The sequence below is a fragment of the Anomaloglossus baeobatrachus genome, chromosome 5, assembly GCF_048569485.1.
Source record: "Anomaloglossus baeobatrachus isolate aAnoBae1 chromosome 5, aAnoBae1.hap1, whole genome shotgun sequence".
NCBI lineage: Eukaryota > Metazoa > Chordata > Amphibia > Anura > Aromobatidae > Anomaloglossus > Anomaloglossus baeobatrachus.
The window spans coordinates 162,843,068-162,860,876 of record NC_134357.1 but is presented as its reverse complement, the minus strand read 5'-3'; the positions used below and the strand labels follow the sequence as shown (position 1 = coordinate 162,860,876).

The window sequence follows — 17,809 nt, the reverse complement described above, 5'->3', positions numbered from 1 at the left end:
TTATTGTGGCCAGCCTAAGGCATACTTGTGCAATAATCATGTTGTCATCAACCTGATCACGTCTATGCTAACCAGATGTGTTGCACTGCATGAGGCACATGATGGTCACACCAGATACCCCCTAGACCTTTCCAATAATGTAAAACTACACAACTAAACATTCTAGAGTGACCTTTTACTGTGGCCAGCCTAAGGCACACCTGTGCAATAATCATGCTGTCTAATCAGCATATTGATATTCCACACCTGTGAGGTAGATGGATTATCTGGGCAAATGAGTAGCGCTCACTAACACAGATTTAGACAAATTTGTGGACAATATTTTAGAGAAAAAGGTCTTTTTTTGTAAATAGAAAAAGTCTTAGATCTTTGAATTCAGCTCATGAAAAATGGGAGCAAAAACCAGTGTTGTATATATATTTTTGTTCAGTGTGTATATACAGTATATATACACATGTGTGTATATGTTTATAGAGAGTGTATATACTGTATATTTATTTATGGATCTATAGTATTTTCAATATATATTTGTCAGGTGTGAATATTGATTAGATTTTTGTATGATACCTTGTACGTAGTATTACTAAATATTCTGACCAAGACACAATGGCTTGTTGGTGCATCCCCACCCTGTCTCTTTTATCTTTTGTTCTACCATTGCTTTCTAGGTATATTTGTGCCTTTTTATTTTTCTTAAATTTAAAGAATGATACCTTTGAGTCTACTTGGTGACTCACCGCTTACTTAAGGAACTATTGCGGCATTTCTTCCAGTCTCTAAAATATCCGCCTGCTATATTATCTACTGAGATATATTAAGAACACGCTGGAGCCTGTAAGCAGATAGTCATATAGCCATTTTTGGTATGTGTTCAACAGCTGAGCATCTCCTTACAGTCAAACACAGTGTAACAGTATCATTTGGTAAAAAGGACCCTGTGTCTGTTTTAATCCTCTGAACCTCATCCATGCACGTCATCTGACAGTTTTAAGGTAGAGCAGGAGGTAAAAGTTTAGAGAAAAATCAAATTTATGATCCAGTGAAGATGGTGGAAAAAGCAATCTGTTATTTCTGAAGTGGAAGTGCATTCATTCATAACGGAACGAATGTATACAAGTGCACATAGTCCAGATGTTTCATTTTATTATAATGGTTTGGCAGCAGTAATTCACATTTGCAGTACATAGTCAAGGAAATATAGGAATCCAAGACCAGATTCCAGTATATGGAGACCAGTGAGTGTAGTAGTAAACCCAGTGCAATTGTGTTCCTCATATGGAAGCACTACAACTATATTTTTAATGGAGGAATAATGTCAGTTTAAGAACATATAGCACAATACAATAGTATGGTTGTTTCCAAGAAAACAATGGTCAGATTCAGCATGGTGGCTCAATGGTTAGCACTGTTTATATCCCACCAAGCATATCACAGCCAAGAGTTTGTATGTTCTCCCCATGTTTGCATGGATTTCCTCCGGGTTCTCTGATTTCCTCTCAAACTCCAAATACCTACTGATAGGGAATTTAGATGCTGAGCCCCACTGGGCACAGTGAGTGATGGCACTGCAGAATATGTTGGTACTATTTGAGGAAGAGTAATAAATCTGAAATTAATGTATTACCACATACAAACAGTAGTTTAGAAAGTCAATTTCAAGGATCACATGGATTTTCCTATTAGTATCATCTTCACAGCAGACATGGAAGATCCTGTGTGTTGAGTAAAAAAAAATTCTACCAACATCTTAAGCGGCAGTCCATTGTGTAGGTGTAAATTATCCTATTATAAGGAATTTCAGATGACAGATGTTGCCACCTACAATGATACTTTTTAAAGCAACATGATCAATGAAGATCACTGATAAATGGTAGTTGCAATAATTGGTCACTGTATCTGGGCCCTTGTAAATAAAAGTCAGTGTCTTTTATTTGTTGCCAATTATTGCCAGGGAAAGCCATGTCTGATCAGACATTTCACCTGCCCTTGCTACAGGAAATGTTTATGACATAGGAGCCACTGAAATAGGCAACCATGTTATACAGGACCCCTGAGGAAGAGACGCTCTCTGAGAGAGAATGTCCACTATGATTTTCTGTACCCCAACATGGCATATGGCCAGGAATTGTTATTTTTTTACAAAAAAAATCTCCTAAGAGTATTATGACTACTTAGGATGAGGGCCCAGGAAAATTGTTATCTTGTAATCAGATTTCTTTAATAAGATTTATTTAAAATTTCTATTTTCATGTGTGCTATTTATAAAAATAAATTAAAATGACACATATTCTTTAAATTGATTTTTACTTCTGGGTATTATTGGAGAAAATATATGGCAAAATTTAATCTATAATGGTCATGACAAAAAAAATGGTAAAAGTTAACTTTATGGAAGCAATATGTGTCCAGTTCTAGCGTCTAGTCCTCAATAAATGGTAATACTAATACAGTTATATGAGCTTCAACATTCTGTTCTATTACAGGCCGATGAAGTGAGGCTTCTTGCATAAGAGGAATTTACAGTGAGGGTACACCGGTATAAGCATATCCCACTGCTTCTGAGACAGGATGGTCATCATGTTATACAATATAAAAATAATATTCAAGAAGTTGTGCACTACTTTAACACTGATAGCCTATCTTTAGGATGAGGCAGCTCTGGAACTGAGCATTTCTGATTGTTGACACTGTGAAGAGCGGATCAGCATTTCTGGCTTGCTGCCAAAGAGTTAATAAAAGGCTTTGTAAAAAAAAAAATAAAGAATTACATTTGCTGTGGATGTAATTAGTATTTGTCCTACTATTGTTTGTCTAGTCATAATTGATCTTGATTAATTCTGATATACGCTGCAGCATTTAGGAAAGCTATGTTTTTATGCAACCAGGGAGAAAGTTTCATAATGCTCATGCCTGAGTAAATAAAAGTCCAGTATACATACGCAAACACCAACAGTTGTCATATCCGCCATGATTCAGTGTGAAATACCTTCTATGGCCAAATTCATCAACATTCGTTAAAGTAACAGAAAAAGAGAACAAATAAAGTTTCTTTTAAATTAGGATTTAATTACTAATAGAATATTAACGTCCCCCAAGTTTATGTAGACTAACTCCACTATGATATGTATGTGATTGCAGTTCAATATTATAGTTACGTCTTTCGAGTTATTATGTTGCAGGGAGCAGAAATATGGGAAGTTTGGATATACAGAACCTGTTACCATGAAAATGTCATCACCATGCAGACATCATGTTAAAGAGAAAAGAAAGAAGAGTAGATTGATATATACATACAATGCCTTGAAAAAGTATTTATACCCCCTGAGTTTTTCCACTTTCTTCATGCTACACCCACAAACGTAATGTATTTTTGGGGGATTTTGTTACATGTATTTGTATTCAGCCTCCTGTACTCTGATACCCCTAAATAAAATCTTGAGTGATGAATTGCCTCCAGAAGTAACCTAGTTAGTAAATTGAATCTGTGTGTAATTTATTGTCTATATACAGTAACTGCAGCTGTTCCGTGAAATCCTCAGATGATTATTTGAGAACATTAGGGATTAAATAGCATAATAAAAAACAAGGAACACACCAAACAGGTTAGGGATAAAGAGTAGAGTAAATCAGGGTTAGGTTAAAAAAATAGCTCATGCTCTGAACATCTCATAGAGCACAGTGCAATCTATCAACCAGACTGTGGGCCTCTTGGCTGCTTCTCTAATTAGTGCTATCCTTGCTTGGGATGTTAGTTTAGGTGGGAAGCCATTTGCTGGAAAGTTTGACGTTGTGTCATGCTCCTTCCATTTTTGGATGATAAATCTGAAGAGAAGGAGGGGCAGAGGGTCAGCTGAGACAGCTCAGGTGGGAGAATCTGTCCCCAGGAAAACTATTAGTAATAAACTCCATAAATCTGGTCTTTATAGAACAGTGGCAAGAAGAAAGACAATTTTGAAAGCAAGCCATCAGAAATGCCATTTCCAGTTTTATAAAAAAGACTTGTAGGAGACAACACAACTAGCATGTGTAAGAAGGTGCTCTGGTCAGATGAGAGTAGTAGAACTTTTTGGCCTAAATGCAAAATACTGTGTATGGTAGAAACTATTATTTCACAACATCCTGAAAACACCATCCCTGCCATCAAAGATGGTGGTGGCAGCATCATGTGAGGATGCTTTTCTTTAGCAGAGACAAGAAGGACTGTCAGAGTGGATGGTAAGATGCATGGAACTAAACACTGGGCAATTCTAGAGGAAAATCTGTTGAGGCTACAAAAGACTTGAGACTGGGGTGTAGGTAAACCTTGCAGCAGGACAACGACCCTATACATGCTTCCTGAGTTACAGTGGAAAGATTCAGATCAAAGCATATTCATATGTGTGAATGGCCTAGTCAAAGTCCAGATCAAAATCCCATTAAAAATCTGTGGCATGACTTGAAAATTGCTTGTCACAGATGCTCTCCAGCTAATATCACTGAGCTAGAGCAAAGGAGAATGGGCAAAAATTTCAGCTTCTAAATGTACAAAGCTGGTGGAGACATACTCCAAAAGACTTGCAGCAGTAATTGTAGCAAAAGGTGGTCCTACAATATATTGCTTCAGGGGGGCTTAATACAAAGACATGTCACAATTTCATTTTTGTATTTTTAAAATAGTTAGAAAACCATGTAATATTTCCTTTACTCATCACAAACACTAGGAACTTTGTGTTGGTATATCACATACAATCCCAATAAAATACATTTAAGTTTGTGGGTGTAACATGAAAACGTGGAAAAATTCATAAATACTTTCAAGGCACTGTAGTTTTGTGAGATAAAATTCAGTATTACCTGGCTTTTAGTAATTTAAACCTCTTTCTGGGATTTTTGGTCCAGTTAGCAGTGCTGTTAGTAATTGACAGCTTTCTCTTATGCAATCTTATACAACGAAAGCTGTCAGTCTCTAATAGGACCGCCCACTGGACTTGAAATCCAAGGAAGAGCAGAAGATTAAATGATGATAACACAAGTAATATGGAATCTTACATCACAAAGCCAAGTATCAATCAACTCATCTCCCCCTACTCTATACCATGATGCCTGCAGATTGGCTGACATTTTCATGGTGACAAGTTCCCTTTAAATGTTTATTCCAAGGGTTTACAGTAGCTACCACAATGCCTGCTTTGAAAAAAGATTGTGATCTCTGATAGTTTAAAATGCCTGGTCTGAAAAAGAAAAAAATGGAATTTGTGAACATGAAGACTCATCATTTTGCTTGCAGATGAAAGGTGATTACAGAAAACAAAGAACTTCAACCACACAAGAATTTTAAGCTTTTGAGTGGAGTTGGATTGCAATTTTAAAATTAAATATTTATATTCAAAATTCAATTTCTTGAAATTGTCTAATGGACAATTTTATTATATTAACATAAAGAAGTTGATGAATTATGCCAGTGTTAAAAACCCAAAGCTAATATTGGATAGTATTAGATAGTGTAATCATGGTAAAACTTTACAGGAGCCTTCTATTACGTACCCTCTAAGAAGACCTCCTCCTGAAGCCCTTCCTTTGAGACTCAAATTTTGCATGTCAGTCATTTCATTAAGAGTCTCTGCTGAATAAAGCCCAATGGGATTGTTATATAGTCTTTTCTTAGCAGGGCTAAACTGACTGTTGGTATTGTTCTCATCATTGACTAAACCGTCAGGCTTGGGATATATGTTACGTCTGACAAAAGACGTTTCAGAAGCAGTGGAATGAGATGACATGGATCTAAGAGGTGATGTCTTTACAAAAGAATTGCTATGTGCATGATGGATCTCTTGCTTGTTGAAGTAGCCTGACACTGTCCCATTAGTGGTCACACCACCACTCAGAGGCATAGCAGTGTTAGACAGAGCACTGAAGACCGTTCTGCCATTAATTTCCAAAGCGTGGTCCTGTAGCATACATGCAGGCCAAGAGAGAAGAACACAGTAATCAGAGTAAACATGCAAAAGAGACAAAACTGTCATAACAACGTTTAGATGCGCCAACATTGACAGCAATCTATTCATAACCCAGCTTCAATATATTTGGCTTTTGCAAGCAAGACATTTTTAGCACACCGCATGATGTTCTAGTTTATAAGGCAGCTTTCTATTGTGTTAAATTTGCATTAGAATCAGATTATTCAACACAGTTTGGAAGTTATATTTTTCCTATAAAGCAATAGATTCTGCACTCATAGAAATAAGTTTTCCACAGTTGTTTCTGGCTATATTGTCACTCATCCAAAAGGTTATGATGCATTCTGGATCCATGGTAGATCTTAAAGATACTCTGTCTTTCTTTTGAGCTTTTTGAGTTATTAATATGGGCATACAGGTTATATACAGCTGAAATTAGTCAACCTGTATGCCTCCTGAATGATGGCTTGTTCAATAAAAATCATCTTTTATACCTTTCATCTTCCAGAGCATGGGGCGTGCGTTGCCCGGAAGATAAGCCTGCTTCCGGACTTCATTATACAAGATTTCTCCTACCCTTCTCTTCATTGTCCCTGTGACTGTGATGTCAGGTGCGCTGACGGTAGTTATGTGCATTCTTCCTGCTGTATTTTCTCTGCACTGTTCTGCCCCTTTGTGGGCACTGTCTTCAATTTTGATGCGCACAGGCACTGGAGTTTTAAATGCCAGATTAGAAACCACAGAAGGACGGAATAGTACAGGGTAGAGACGGCAGGCAGAAAGCGCAGGCACAGGATTCATGGACGTGCACCTGACATTTTAGGGACACTGAGGAGAAGAGGATGAGAAATATTCGTATAATGAAGAGCAGAGGCAGTCTTATCTTCCAGAAAGTGCACACCCCATAGTCTGGGAGATAAAAGGTATAAAAGATGATTTTTAATGAACTCATTCAGGAGTAGTAATTAGCAAATGGGACGGCAGTCGAACTTGACCCCAAACTTGATGCCATATAAGTCTAAGGGACTCGAACTTATGTGTTATAAAATGGTGTTAGTGTGATGCCCTGGCTGGGCTAGGTAGTCACAGATAGGCCCCTGCATTAAACCTTTCCCTCACCGGTGACATCAGCCAACCTTAAAACCTAGTCACCCCTCCTCAGGGCTAGATGGACACACCAGGGGGTGGAACCAGGCGGTTGGAAGACGCCCACCAGGGAGTCCAGACAGCCAGGGGTGGGAAAGTAACAGTCAGTTCAGTCAGTTCAGTTCAGTCAGTCAGTGAGTTCAGTTCCAGAGTGGAGTAGTGGAGGTCAGGCCTGTGTGACAGGCCTGAAGTAAACTGACAGGTACCAGGGTAGGAGCCCTGGTGCCTTTGGCTAGGAGGCAGATGGCAGTCTCGGTCTGCAGGAGCCGGGAAGACGGCTCGGTGGAACTGAGGTGGACCAGGACAGGGTAGTGGCCCACCGGTACCGACCTGAGGAACCAACCTGGAAACCAGAGCACACAGGGGGGTACTCAGACCCTGAAGCTAGGTCCAGAAGCGACTGGAACTGGTTAATTAACTGATTGAGGCCAGGACTAGAGGTCCTGTCCCACCCAAAGTCCCGATTAGAGTCAACAGCCCACCAAGGGGGATAACAGGCCACCGCCAGGGCTCAGAGATCCCACAGGCCAGCGTCTGCGGGCAAGGGCTCCTTAGGCCATATCCAGTCGGGAGCGGACTACTGAAGTTGCAAGCACAGGCAGTCCATCATCACACAAAAGTGCAGGAGAAAGGCAGAGACCACCAGCCGGGTGGGGGACCAGAACGCAGCCGGCTGCGGGCACCGACCACCATCACCTTGGTTTACCAGAGACTTGTGTGTTTCCTTCACTAGTGAGTACACCAGTACCCGGCGGTCGCCCATCTCCCTGCACCAGCAAATCCCAACGGGTCCCGGGGCCACCATCCCTGCCCACGGAGGGGTTAACAACTTGCTGCACAATATCTCCCCCGGGTGCCCCGTAACTGCAGCGGTGGTCTCCAAACTCACCACATACCGTGGGTGGCGTCACGAACCTAGTACGGCCAAGCCCGTACATATACGTCCTACATCCACCACCCCCAAACCCTTTTCATTCGGAGTGTCAGCGGGATCCCCCGGGTCCGGAGACCCTCGAGCCACCCACCGGTAGGCCTGGACCCGAGCTGCGGCAGGCTGCCAGCACGGGGGCGGCACATTAGTAAGGGCTAGGGGGGAAGCAAAAGAAAGAAAATAAGGACTAAAGGAGGACAGTAATACTTACAAACCTTTCCTGCGGCTGTAACACAACTTCTAGGTCCGATCGTTAGCTCTCATAAATATTCACTACTTCCACTGCTCATTGTCAGTCCCAGTGTCTGTGATTGGTTGCAGTTAGACCATGCCCCCATTCTCTGTGGCAGCGTCTGTGATTGGTTGGAATCACACACTCTGTCTGTGTTGCTATAGTGGTGTAAAATTAAATTAATAAATAAAAAAAATTGCATAGGGTCAACTGTATATTGATACCCAGTGCAGATTAAGCAGATAGGTGAGGACTGCAGCCTCCAGCCGTGCATGTTATCTTGGCTGTGTATCAAAATACGAGGGACCCCATGCGTCTTTTTTTTAAATTATTTAAATAAATAATTTTAAAAAGCAACATGCAATCTCCCTAATTTTGATACTCCGCTTACAGCTGGGGACTGGTATTCTCAGGCTAGGGAAGCCTATAGTTATTGCCCCCAGCCTAAAATTAGCAGCCCACAGCCACCAAGAATTGTTGCATCCATTAGGTGCGACAATTCTGGCGCTTTACCAGGCTTATCCTAATGGCCCTAGTGCAATGGCATAGGGGTAATGTAAGGGGTTAATGACAGCTGTGAATTGTCAAATATCACAGCTACCACTAAACCATGGATAAGTAATGGGTAGGGGTCTATGAACCCTACATTATTAACCCTGTAAGTAAAAATAAATATGCACAAAGCACAGAAAAATCCTTTATTAAAAATAATTATTAACAAAAACCCAATAAAAAAAACACTTTCTCCAATTTATTAACTCCCAAAACACACAGATCCGACTTAATCCACACCACAACGTCCTGACTCTGCTACACACTGAAATCGCTATGCGCAGGCACATTAATGAACATGACTGCCCGCTGTATCTTCAGGCAGACACTGACTGAGCTACAGTGGTGAGCGGTGACATCACTGAGCTTACCTGCGATCACAGCTGGAGGTTCCCATGATACCACACCTGTGTCCACAGATAAACTCACCTCAGGTGAACTCATTGAACTTTTGAAATTCTTGCACCAATACCAATACTGCATCTCCTAGCAAAAAAAGTATCAATACCACATCACTTTTTTGGTGTGTTAATTTCAGCACCAAATCTATATCTCCTGGCAGAAAACTGCACAAAAAACACGGTTTTGATGTAGCTTTGGTGCGGTTTTCTGCCAGGAGATGAAAATTTGGTAAAAAAATCTGGTGCAGACATTTCTGAACCAAATCTGCATTTCCTAGCAGAAAACCACACCTAAACTCTGTTTTTCTGCCACTAGATGCAGATTTGTTGCTGAAATTTATTTAACAAATTCCTGATCTAAATCTTCGTCTTTGCCCCCAAAAAAAAAAAAAAAATCATAAAAATGCAATGCAGTATTTTGCCAGAATATGTAGATTTGGTGCAGGAATTTGGTGTATAAATTTCAGCACCAAATCTATATCTCATGGCAAAATACAACAATGCGGTTTTCTGCCAGGATATGCAGGTCTAGCTCAATGAGTTCACCTGAGGTAAGGACACTGTGTTCAGTGAGTTCACCTGAGGTGAGTTTTTTCAGGATTATATTTGACAAATCCCAGCTGTCATTAACCCATTATATTACCCCAATTGCCACCTCACCAGGGCAATCAGAATGAGGCAGGTAAAGCAAAGGAACTGACACATCTAATGAATGCGACAATTCTGAGGGGCTACAGGCTGCTATTTTTAGGCTGTGGGGGCCTAATAACCATGGCCCTCTTCAGCAGGGGAATACAAGCCCCCAGCTGTCGGTTTTATCTTGAGTGAGTGTCAAAATTGGGAAGGAGTGCATTTCATTTTTTAAAATTATTTATTTAAATAATGTAAAAAAAATCAGATGGGGTCCCTCATATTTTGACACACAGCTAAGACAAGGGAGACTGCAGCCTGTAGACATTTGCTTTATCTGTGCTGGGTATTACTATATGGGGGACCGTATTTTTTTTTTTAATTATTTATTTATTTTTACACTCCATTAGGAGACCTAGGCAGCCTCTCTGAGGGCAACCAATAACCAAACAGAGATGCCGGCAGTCTGACTGCCACCAATCACAGTTGGTGGGAAGGGGATGCAGTGAATATGCATGAGCAAACCTGAAAGCAGTGTTACAGCCACACACACAAAGACTGGTATATCCTACTTTAACCATTTTGCTTCCTTTTTTAACTTTTATTATCCGGGTGACCAAACCCATACAGAAACGAGACATACAGGTAAAAGTTTGTGTTCATGTCTGGAACCGGTACACCTGGTGTTCGGTGCGAACGCCAAACTTTACAGTTCAGATTCGCTCATCCCTACCCAAGAGGCATACAGGTATCACTAATTTCAGCTGTATGCAACCTGTATGCTCATATTAATAACTCCAAAACTCAAAATGGTGACAGAGTCCCTTTAACAGCTCTCAAGAGTTTTTTTTACTGAATATTTTGACAAAAATAGAAGTCTGGCTGAAGTATTAAAGATAATCTGTCAGCAGGATTTTACACCCCAAACTATTTATATGTGCATGAAGCTCTTCCAGCCACAAGTCCAGCCAGCAATACCCTTCTATGTCCATTCTGTTCTTTCATTACTAATTGAAGGGAAATGCAAATTAGTCTGAAGAACAATTTGAATTTCTGAAGCCTTTGTCACTCCTGATCTATTCCCTTCTCAGCACCACCTCCTTCTGATTGACTGACATCTCTTTTGCCTGCAGTCACTCAGCATAGAGGCTGTCAGTCAAACAGGAGGCAGAAGTGAGTGGGGAATAAAGTTGGAGTGACAGAGGTTTCATATGATCTAAGTAGCGAGTAACCCGAAAGCCGTACTATTCGCTACTCGCACAAAAAGTACGACTTTCGGGTTACATGCTACTTTGATCATGCTATTGGACAATTAAAAAAAAACATGGACAAGTCAATTTGAGTGCATATATACAGTTTATTCCAACTGTATCTCCTGCTAGACATATACAGTAAATATAGTGTTAGAGAAATACCTTGCAGATTGGGCGGCACAGTTGTCAATGCAAAGCTAGTAGTTTATCATAATAAGCTCCATGCAAAAGAGGCTTTTTGCAAAGTATTGGCATTTTAATATTTTAAAACAGCATTTACCAGACAGAATAATTAATGTACCAAATGTGGTTATTTTCTATGTTTACATGGGAAAATAGGAATAGGTTGTTTACAGTTTTTTTTCAAGTTTTTTCTTTAATTTCACTAAGGAACCTTTAAATGGGAACCTGACAGGATTTACCCCAAGGAGGTGTTAAGAGCGCTTTATCAGCGTCATAATAACATTTTTAATGATCCCTGTGGACTAGTCAGAGAAAACTGTTAATCCTTGCTACAACTACTAAATATCAAGCCCACAACTGAGTGACTGACATCCCAGCATGTGCAGGGAGGAGCAGAGAGTACATATATGTTGTCAGTCTCCAAGTGAATATGTCAAATGGGTTCTCTGAGAATGAGATAAAGTGGCATCTGTGATATAATTGAAATAGCATCCCATCATTGTCATATCTCAGGATGGGCTACAGTCTCAAGATATACAGCTCCTAAGGGTACCTTCACACTTTAGCGATGCAGCAGCGATCCGACCAGCGATCTGACCTGGTCAGGATCGCTGCTGCATCGCTACATGGTCGCTGGTGAGCTGTCAAACAGGCAGATCTCATCAGCGACCAGTGACCAGCCCCCAGCCAGCAGCGACGTGCAAGCGACGCTGCGCTTGCACGGATCCGGCGTCTGGAAGTTGCGGACACTGGTAACTAAGGTAAACATCGGGTATGGTTACCCGATGTTTACATTAGTTACCAGCGCACACCGCTTAGCTTTGCTCTTCTAGCTACAGTACACATCGGGTTAATTAACCCGATGTGTAATGCAGCTACATGTGCAGAGAGCCGGAGCCGGCAGCACAGGCAGCGTGAGAGCTGCGGAGGCTGGTAACTAAGGTAAATATCGGGTAACCACCTTGGTTACCCGATGTTTATCTTGGTTACAGCTTACCGCAGCTGCCAGATGCCGGCTCCTGCTCCCTGCTCGCTTCATTTCGTCGCTCTCTCGCTGTCACACACAGCGATCTGTGTGTCACAGCGGGAGAGCGCCTTTGAAGAAAACGAACCAGGGCTGTGTGTAACGAGCAGCGATCTCGCAGCAGGGGCCAGATCGCTGCTCAGTGACACATACAGCGAGATCGCTAATGAGGTCACTGCTGTGTCACAAAAAACGTGACTCAGCAGCGATCTCGGCAGCGAGCTCGCTGTGTGTGAAGCACCCCTAAGACCTGTGGTTAAACTGACAAGAGCTGTATCACATATACCTGATTTAGCGGGGAGCAAGGGTGTGATATGTGAAGAAGTCTATTTTCTCCTCACTATGCACAATGGGGTTATCTCCAATCTCGTAATCCTTTTCTTCCTTTATAGGTTTATAGAACTGTTTGACTTACTGTACTAAATGGAAAAACAAACATTGAGGATGATGAAACTGGAGATGACTCTATGAGGAGGAGGTATATTTTTTCACATATCACAGCCCTGCTCCTGGCTGACTGAGGTATATCTGATACAGCTTTTGCAGTTGAGACACAGGTCTAGGGAGCTCAGTTTGCAGCTTGTCCTAACACATGATTAAGAATGACTGCCATTTCAGTTATATGATGAATGCTGTTTTTTCTTATTTGTGCAAAACCCCTTTAAGGACAACTGCAAACAATGGTCTGTTAAAATCTGATTGTTAAAAGTACTTAAGAGAGAAGTACTTAAGAGAACTTATGGAAACTGAAATCCTCTTTATAACTAGAATTTAGTTGAATCACTGAACCAATTGATTGATTGGGCATACAGGGATAAATCTAGGGGGTAAATTATACTTTGCGGCTGGTATCTCACAAAGTTAAATTACTGGAAGTTAATGATGATTCTTTAAACTCAGAATTTGTGGAAAAAAAATAATTTCTTGACATCTACTTCTACTGCACCTACTCTGCAAAAATGATTTGCAGGACCTTGGTTGGTGGTCCATGTCCATCAGGCCAGAGATCTCAATATCACATCCTCAGCATATTTTCTAAATAGTAATCCTGGCGTGGCATCATGAAAACATCACCACTCAACGATAACATTGTGTCGAGCCTATTGATCAGGATTATCAGAAGAGATGCTGACAGGTAGGATTAGATTTCCAGGGATCTGGGCTCGATTACCGTTGTTGTTGCTGGACCAGAGTGCTGCAAATATTTTTAATCAATTCTACATTTCATACAATGCATGTTAAATTTGATTTCATACAATGCAGATACACTGTAGCGTAAATTTGCATGAATGTGTGAGCTTGCTGCAGGTTTACAAATTCACAGCATGTTCTGTCTCTGATTATTTTACATTTCCTATGTATTTTACACAATGCAAAATCTGCATAGACATCTACAGCAAAGTAACACATGCAAATTATGGCAGTGGGTTTTAGGCTATCTTTGCAGAATATGACCCAAAGAAGCATATAGACTTTTAGGTACTGAAAAGAAGATTAATGTTAGACTACAAAATATTTTGGGATTTATTATTTTAACAGAACCTACTACCATTCTGGGGCTGCTCTTTTCATTTAAGACAGGCTTAGAATACTGAATTTTCTAAATATCATATATTACAAGAAATGGTACCATAATGTGCCCAATAGTACCAGATTTTCTAACAAAGGTTGGGTCTGAATTTCTGGGTTGTTAGATCGCATCATACAAAGTGGGATCCCACAACCCTCCATGGTCCTTATGAAAGAATGAGATCTTGGTTTTTGCCCTTACATAGCGCTGCTGAGTACTTTATCAATCAATGGCTTCTCTAGTGATATTGCCATTCATTAATCTTTTATTAAAGTAGTAAAGTATGTAGCAATGATAGGTTAGTATAAAAAAAAGGATGCAGAGGTTTGAAGGATCCTACTCTGCATGTTGGGATCTAATAGTCCAGAGGTTTGGACCCAATGTTTGCTAGAAAATTAGTGGAATATTAGGTACCGTTGTTAAGTGATATTTAGAGAATTCACCAGTCTGAGGCTGCCCACTATTTTTTTTTTATAAAGAAAAGTCTTTAAATTATACATATAAACTGAACAAAAATATAAACGCAACACGTTTGCTTTAGGTCCATTTTTCATGAGCTGAACTTACAGCATGATTATTGCACAGGTGTGCCTTAGGCTGGCCACAATAAAAGGCCACTGTAAAATGTCCAGTTTTTTCCTACAACACAATGTCACAGATGTCTCAAGTTTTTAGGGAGCGTGTAATTGGCATGTTGACTGCAGGAATGTCCACCAGAGCTGTTGCCCGTAAACTGAATGTTTAATTACCTACCACAACCCATCTCCAAAGGCGTGTCAGATAATTTTGCAGTACATTTAACTGGCCTCACAACCGCAGACCACGTGTAACCACACCAGCCAAGAACCACAAAATCCATCATCTCCACCTCTAAGATTGTCTGAGACCAGTCACCCAGACAGCTGCTGCAACAATCGATTTGCATTACAAGCGAATTTCTGCACTAATTGTCAGAAACAGTCTCAGGGAAGCTCATCTGCTGCTCGTCTTCCTCATCTGGGTCTCCACTTGAATTCAGTTTGTTGCATAACTAACTTGAGTGCGCAAATGCTCACATTCGATGGCGTCTGGCATGTTGGAGAGGTGTTCTATTCACAGATGAGTTTTGGTTTCCATTGTACAGGGTAGATGGCAGACTGTATTATGTCATTGTGTGGGTGAGCGGTTGGCTGATGTCAATGTTGTGAATCGGGTGGCCCATGGTGGCAGTGAGGTTATTGTATATGCATGCATATGTTATGGACAACGAACACAAGTGTATTTTGTTCATGCCATTTTGAATACATAAAGATGCTGTGATGAGATCCCAAGGCCCATTGTTGTGCCATTCATCTATGACCATCACCTTATGTTGCAGCATGATAATGCACGGCCGCTTGTTGCAAGGCTTTATCAACAGTTCCTGGAAGCTGAAAACATCCCAGTTCTTCCATAGCTAGCATACTCCCCAGATCTGTCACCCATTGAGCATGTTTGGGATGCTCTGGATTGTTGTATTCAACAGTATGTTCTTTCCAATATCCAGCAATTTCACACAGTCATTTAAGATTAGTGGACCAACACTCCATAGACCACAGTCAATAACCGGACTAACTCTATGCAAAGGAGATCTGTTACACTACGTGGGGCAAATGGTGGTCACACCAGATACTGACTTGTTTTCTGACCTCCCGGACCCTCCAATACTGTAAAACTGCTGACCATTTATTGTAACCAGCCTAAAGGCCCTGTCACACACAGAGATAAATCTGCGGCAGATCTGTGGTTGCAGTGAAATTGTGGACAATCAGTGCCAGGTTTGTGGCTGTGTACAAATGGAACAATATGTCCATGATTTCACTGCAACCACAGATCTACCAAAGATTTATCTCTGTGTGTGACAGGGCCTTATGGCACACCTGTGCAATATCATACTGTCTAATACATACCTTGATATGCCACACCTGTGAAGTGGATGGATTATCTCAGCAAAGGAGCAGTGACTGCTCACTAACAGATTTAGATAAATTTGTGAACAATTTGTGAACAATATTGGAGAGATAAAGGCCTTTTGTGTACATAGAAAGTCTTAGATTTTTTTAGTTCAGCTCATAAAAATGGGAGGAGAAACAAAATTGTTGTTTATATTTTTGTATTTAATTTGTATTACCAAGAGGTACAAAGCTATAGAGCGTACAGAGATAGCAGTCACAAATGTACCATGGTACTTGAGGTGGCCTAGAAGGCTCTACTGCCAGATAAGAAGACCTCACTAGTGTGAAAAATCACATAACTGTGGAACTTTGTAACAAATTTTGCATTAAAATCTAGGAATCTTATAGTATACCAACTGTATATGTAGTTTTAGGTTTATTATCTTACTCTGTGCTGCATGAAATCCATCAACAAGCAGCTAGTTGCTCATTGTAGAATGTATTATGTCTTTGGCAAGAATCCAGGAGAAAGACATTTATTACAAAATGAATGCAATCCATACCTTCTGATGAGGGATTACTGGCATTGGAGAGTCCATTCGTGGTGTGGCTATTGGAACTGGTCCTGGACGTTTTGACCTGTTAAGAGAAAATGAAGATCAATAAAAGTGTTTGTGATAACACCCATGGTCTCTGCAGTTGGTTAGATTTCCAAACACAACTTTATATTTGATATTATTATTATTTATTATTATAGCGCCATCAATTCCATGGCGCTTTACATGTAAAAAGGCGTGTACATAATAGGGACAAGTACGATATGCCATCCAAACATTGGTCTGTAAACCTGTAAACACTGGATATTTCACCACTTTGACCCACATGAAGTAAACAATGGAATGTAGAGATAGGGGCATATCAAGGGGTACAGGTGTAGCTGTTGTACCCATCCTCTGGTGTCTTAGGGGACCTAATAGACACTCTGCTACATAAGAAGACACGAGTATTATAAATGGAATATATAAGCCTATTAAAAATATAACAATATATTGTGGATTCTATGAGATCACATGAAAGAAGCTGAACTCACATACCCTGGGTGCACCAATGCCTTTCCATCATTAGTCCAGTTTTTATGATTGGCTATAGTGGTAACAAGGACTCATAACCCGGCGGCCAATCATAGGATTCAGCAGCACTGTTGATGTAGGCATAGGGAGCTGCTGAGCCTTGTGAGTAGGTATGATGTTTCTGCTGCAGGACTTCAACAAAGCCTAATGCAGCTCTTCTAGAGGCATGACTGGACCCCAGAAGGTAAGTAAAAGATCAATCTGGAATGTTATTTGATGCTTAGGTCTATGAGCCTATGTTCTAAATCTATTTGAAACAGGATAACCCACCTAAAGGGACATGTCACAAGCAAATGAACTGTTGTTTAAAGAGAACTATCACTAGATTCATGCTGCCTTAATCATAGGCAGCATAATCCTGATCCTCGATACACAACTGCAGCCAGGTATGTTTTATTCCAAAAAGTGATGTTTAAGAGAACGGATAGTTTGAAGCTAGAAGGGGATAAAAAGAAGAGACAAGACTTCTAGTCCAGCATTGCCCCCATTCCTACTCCACTCTGTACATATGGAGAAGACCTATCAATCACCCGAAGTGGGGAGAAGCTGGCCGGACACCATTGGGGCAGATGTGACTAGTTTGACATAGTACCCAGCCAGCTATTTAAACTTATATTTTCTCTGATAAACTGCTGCGTTTCAGAATACATACCTGACGGCATCCACACAGCCAAGCTCTGATTCATGTTGCTTATGGTTCAGGCAGCATGACTCTAGTGACAAATTCACTTTAAAACAGGTTCTTGTTTTTTATTTACCGGGTATTGTGTTTCTTTTTTAAATATAACAATTAAAAATCAAAATGAGTGAACTTGCATTTTTCACACTTGCCACTGGGACTTTTATAGACTCATACTTCTTGTCCTTTCACGAACAGTTTTCAACAAACTCATTATCATCAGTGCCAG

The 17,809-nt window shown here is 40.6% G+C and overlaps 1 protein-coding gene across 5 annotated transcripts in view; it reads right to left on the bottom strand.

The window, feature by feature from the left end:
- Window positions 1–17,809, bottom strand: part of LDB3 (LIM domain binding 3) — a 282,469-nt gene that overhangs the window by 151,896 nt on the left and 112,764 nt on the right. For all 5 annotated transcript variants that reach the window (XM_075348995.1, XM_075348997.1, XM_075348996.1 and 2 more), the window contains one exon: window positions 16,335–16,410. In XM_075348995.1, the coding sequence (XP_075205110.1) occupies window positions 16,335–16,410 (76 nt within the window). The remainder of the gene's footprint in view (window positions 1–16,334; window positions 16,411–17,809) is intronic.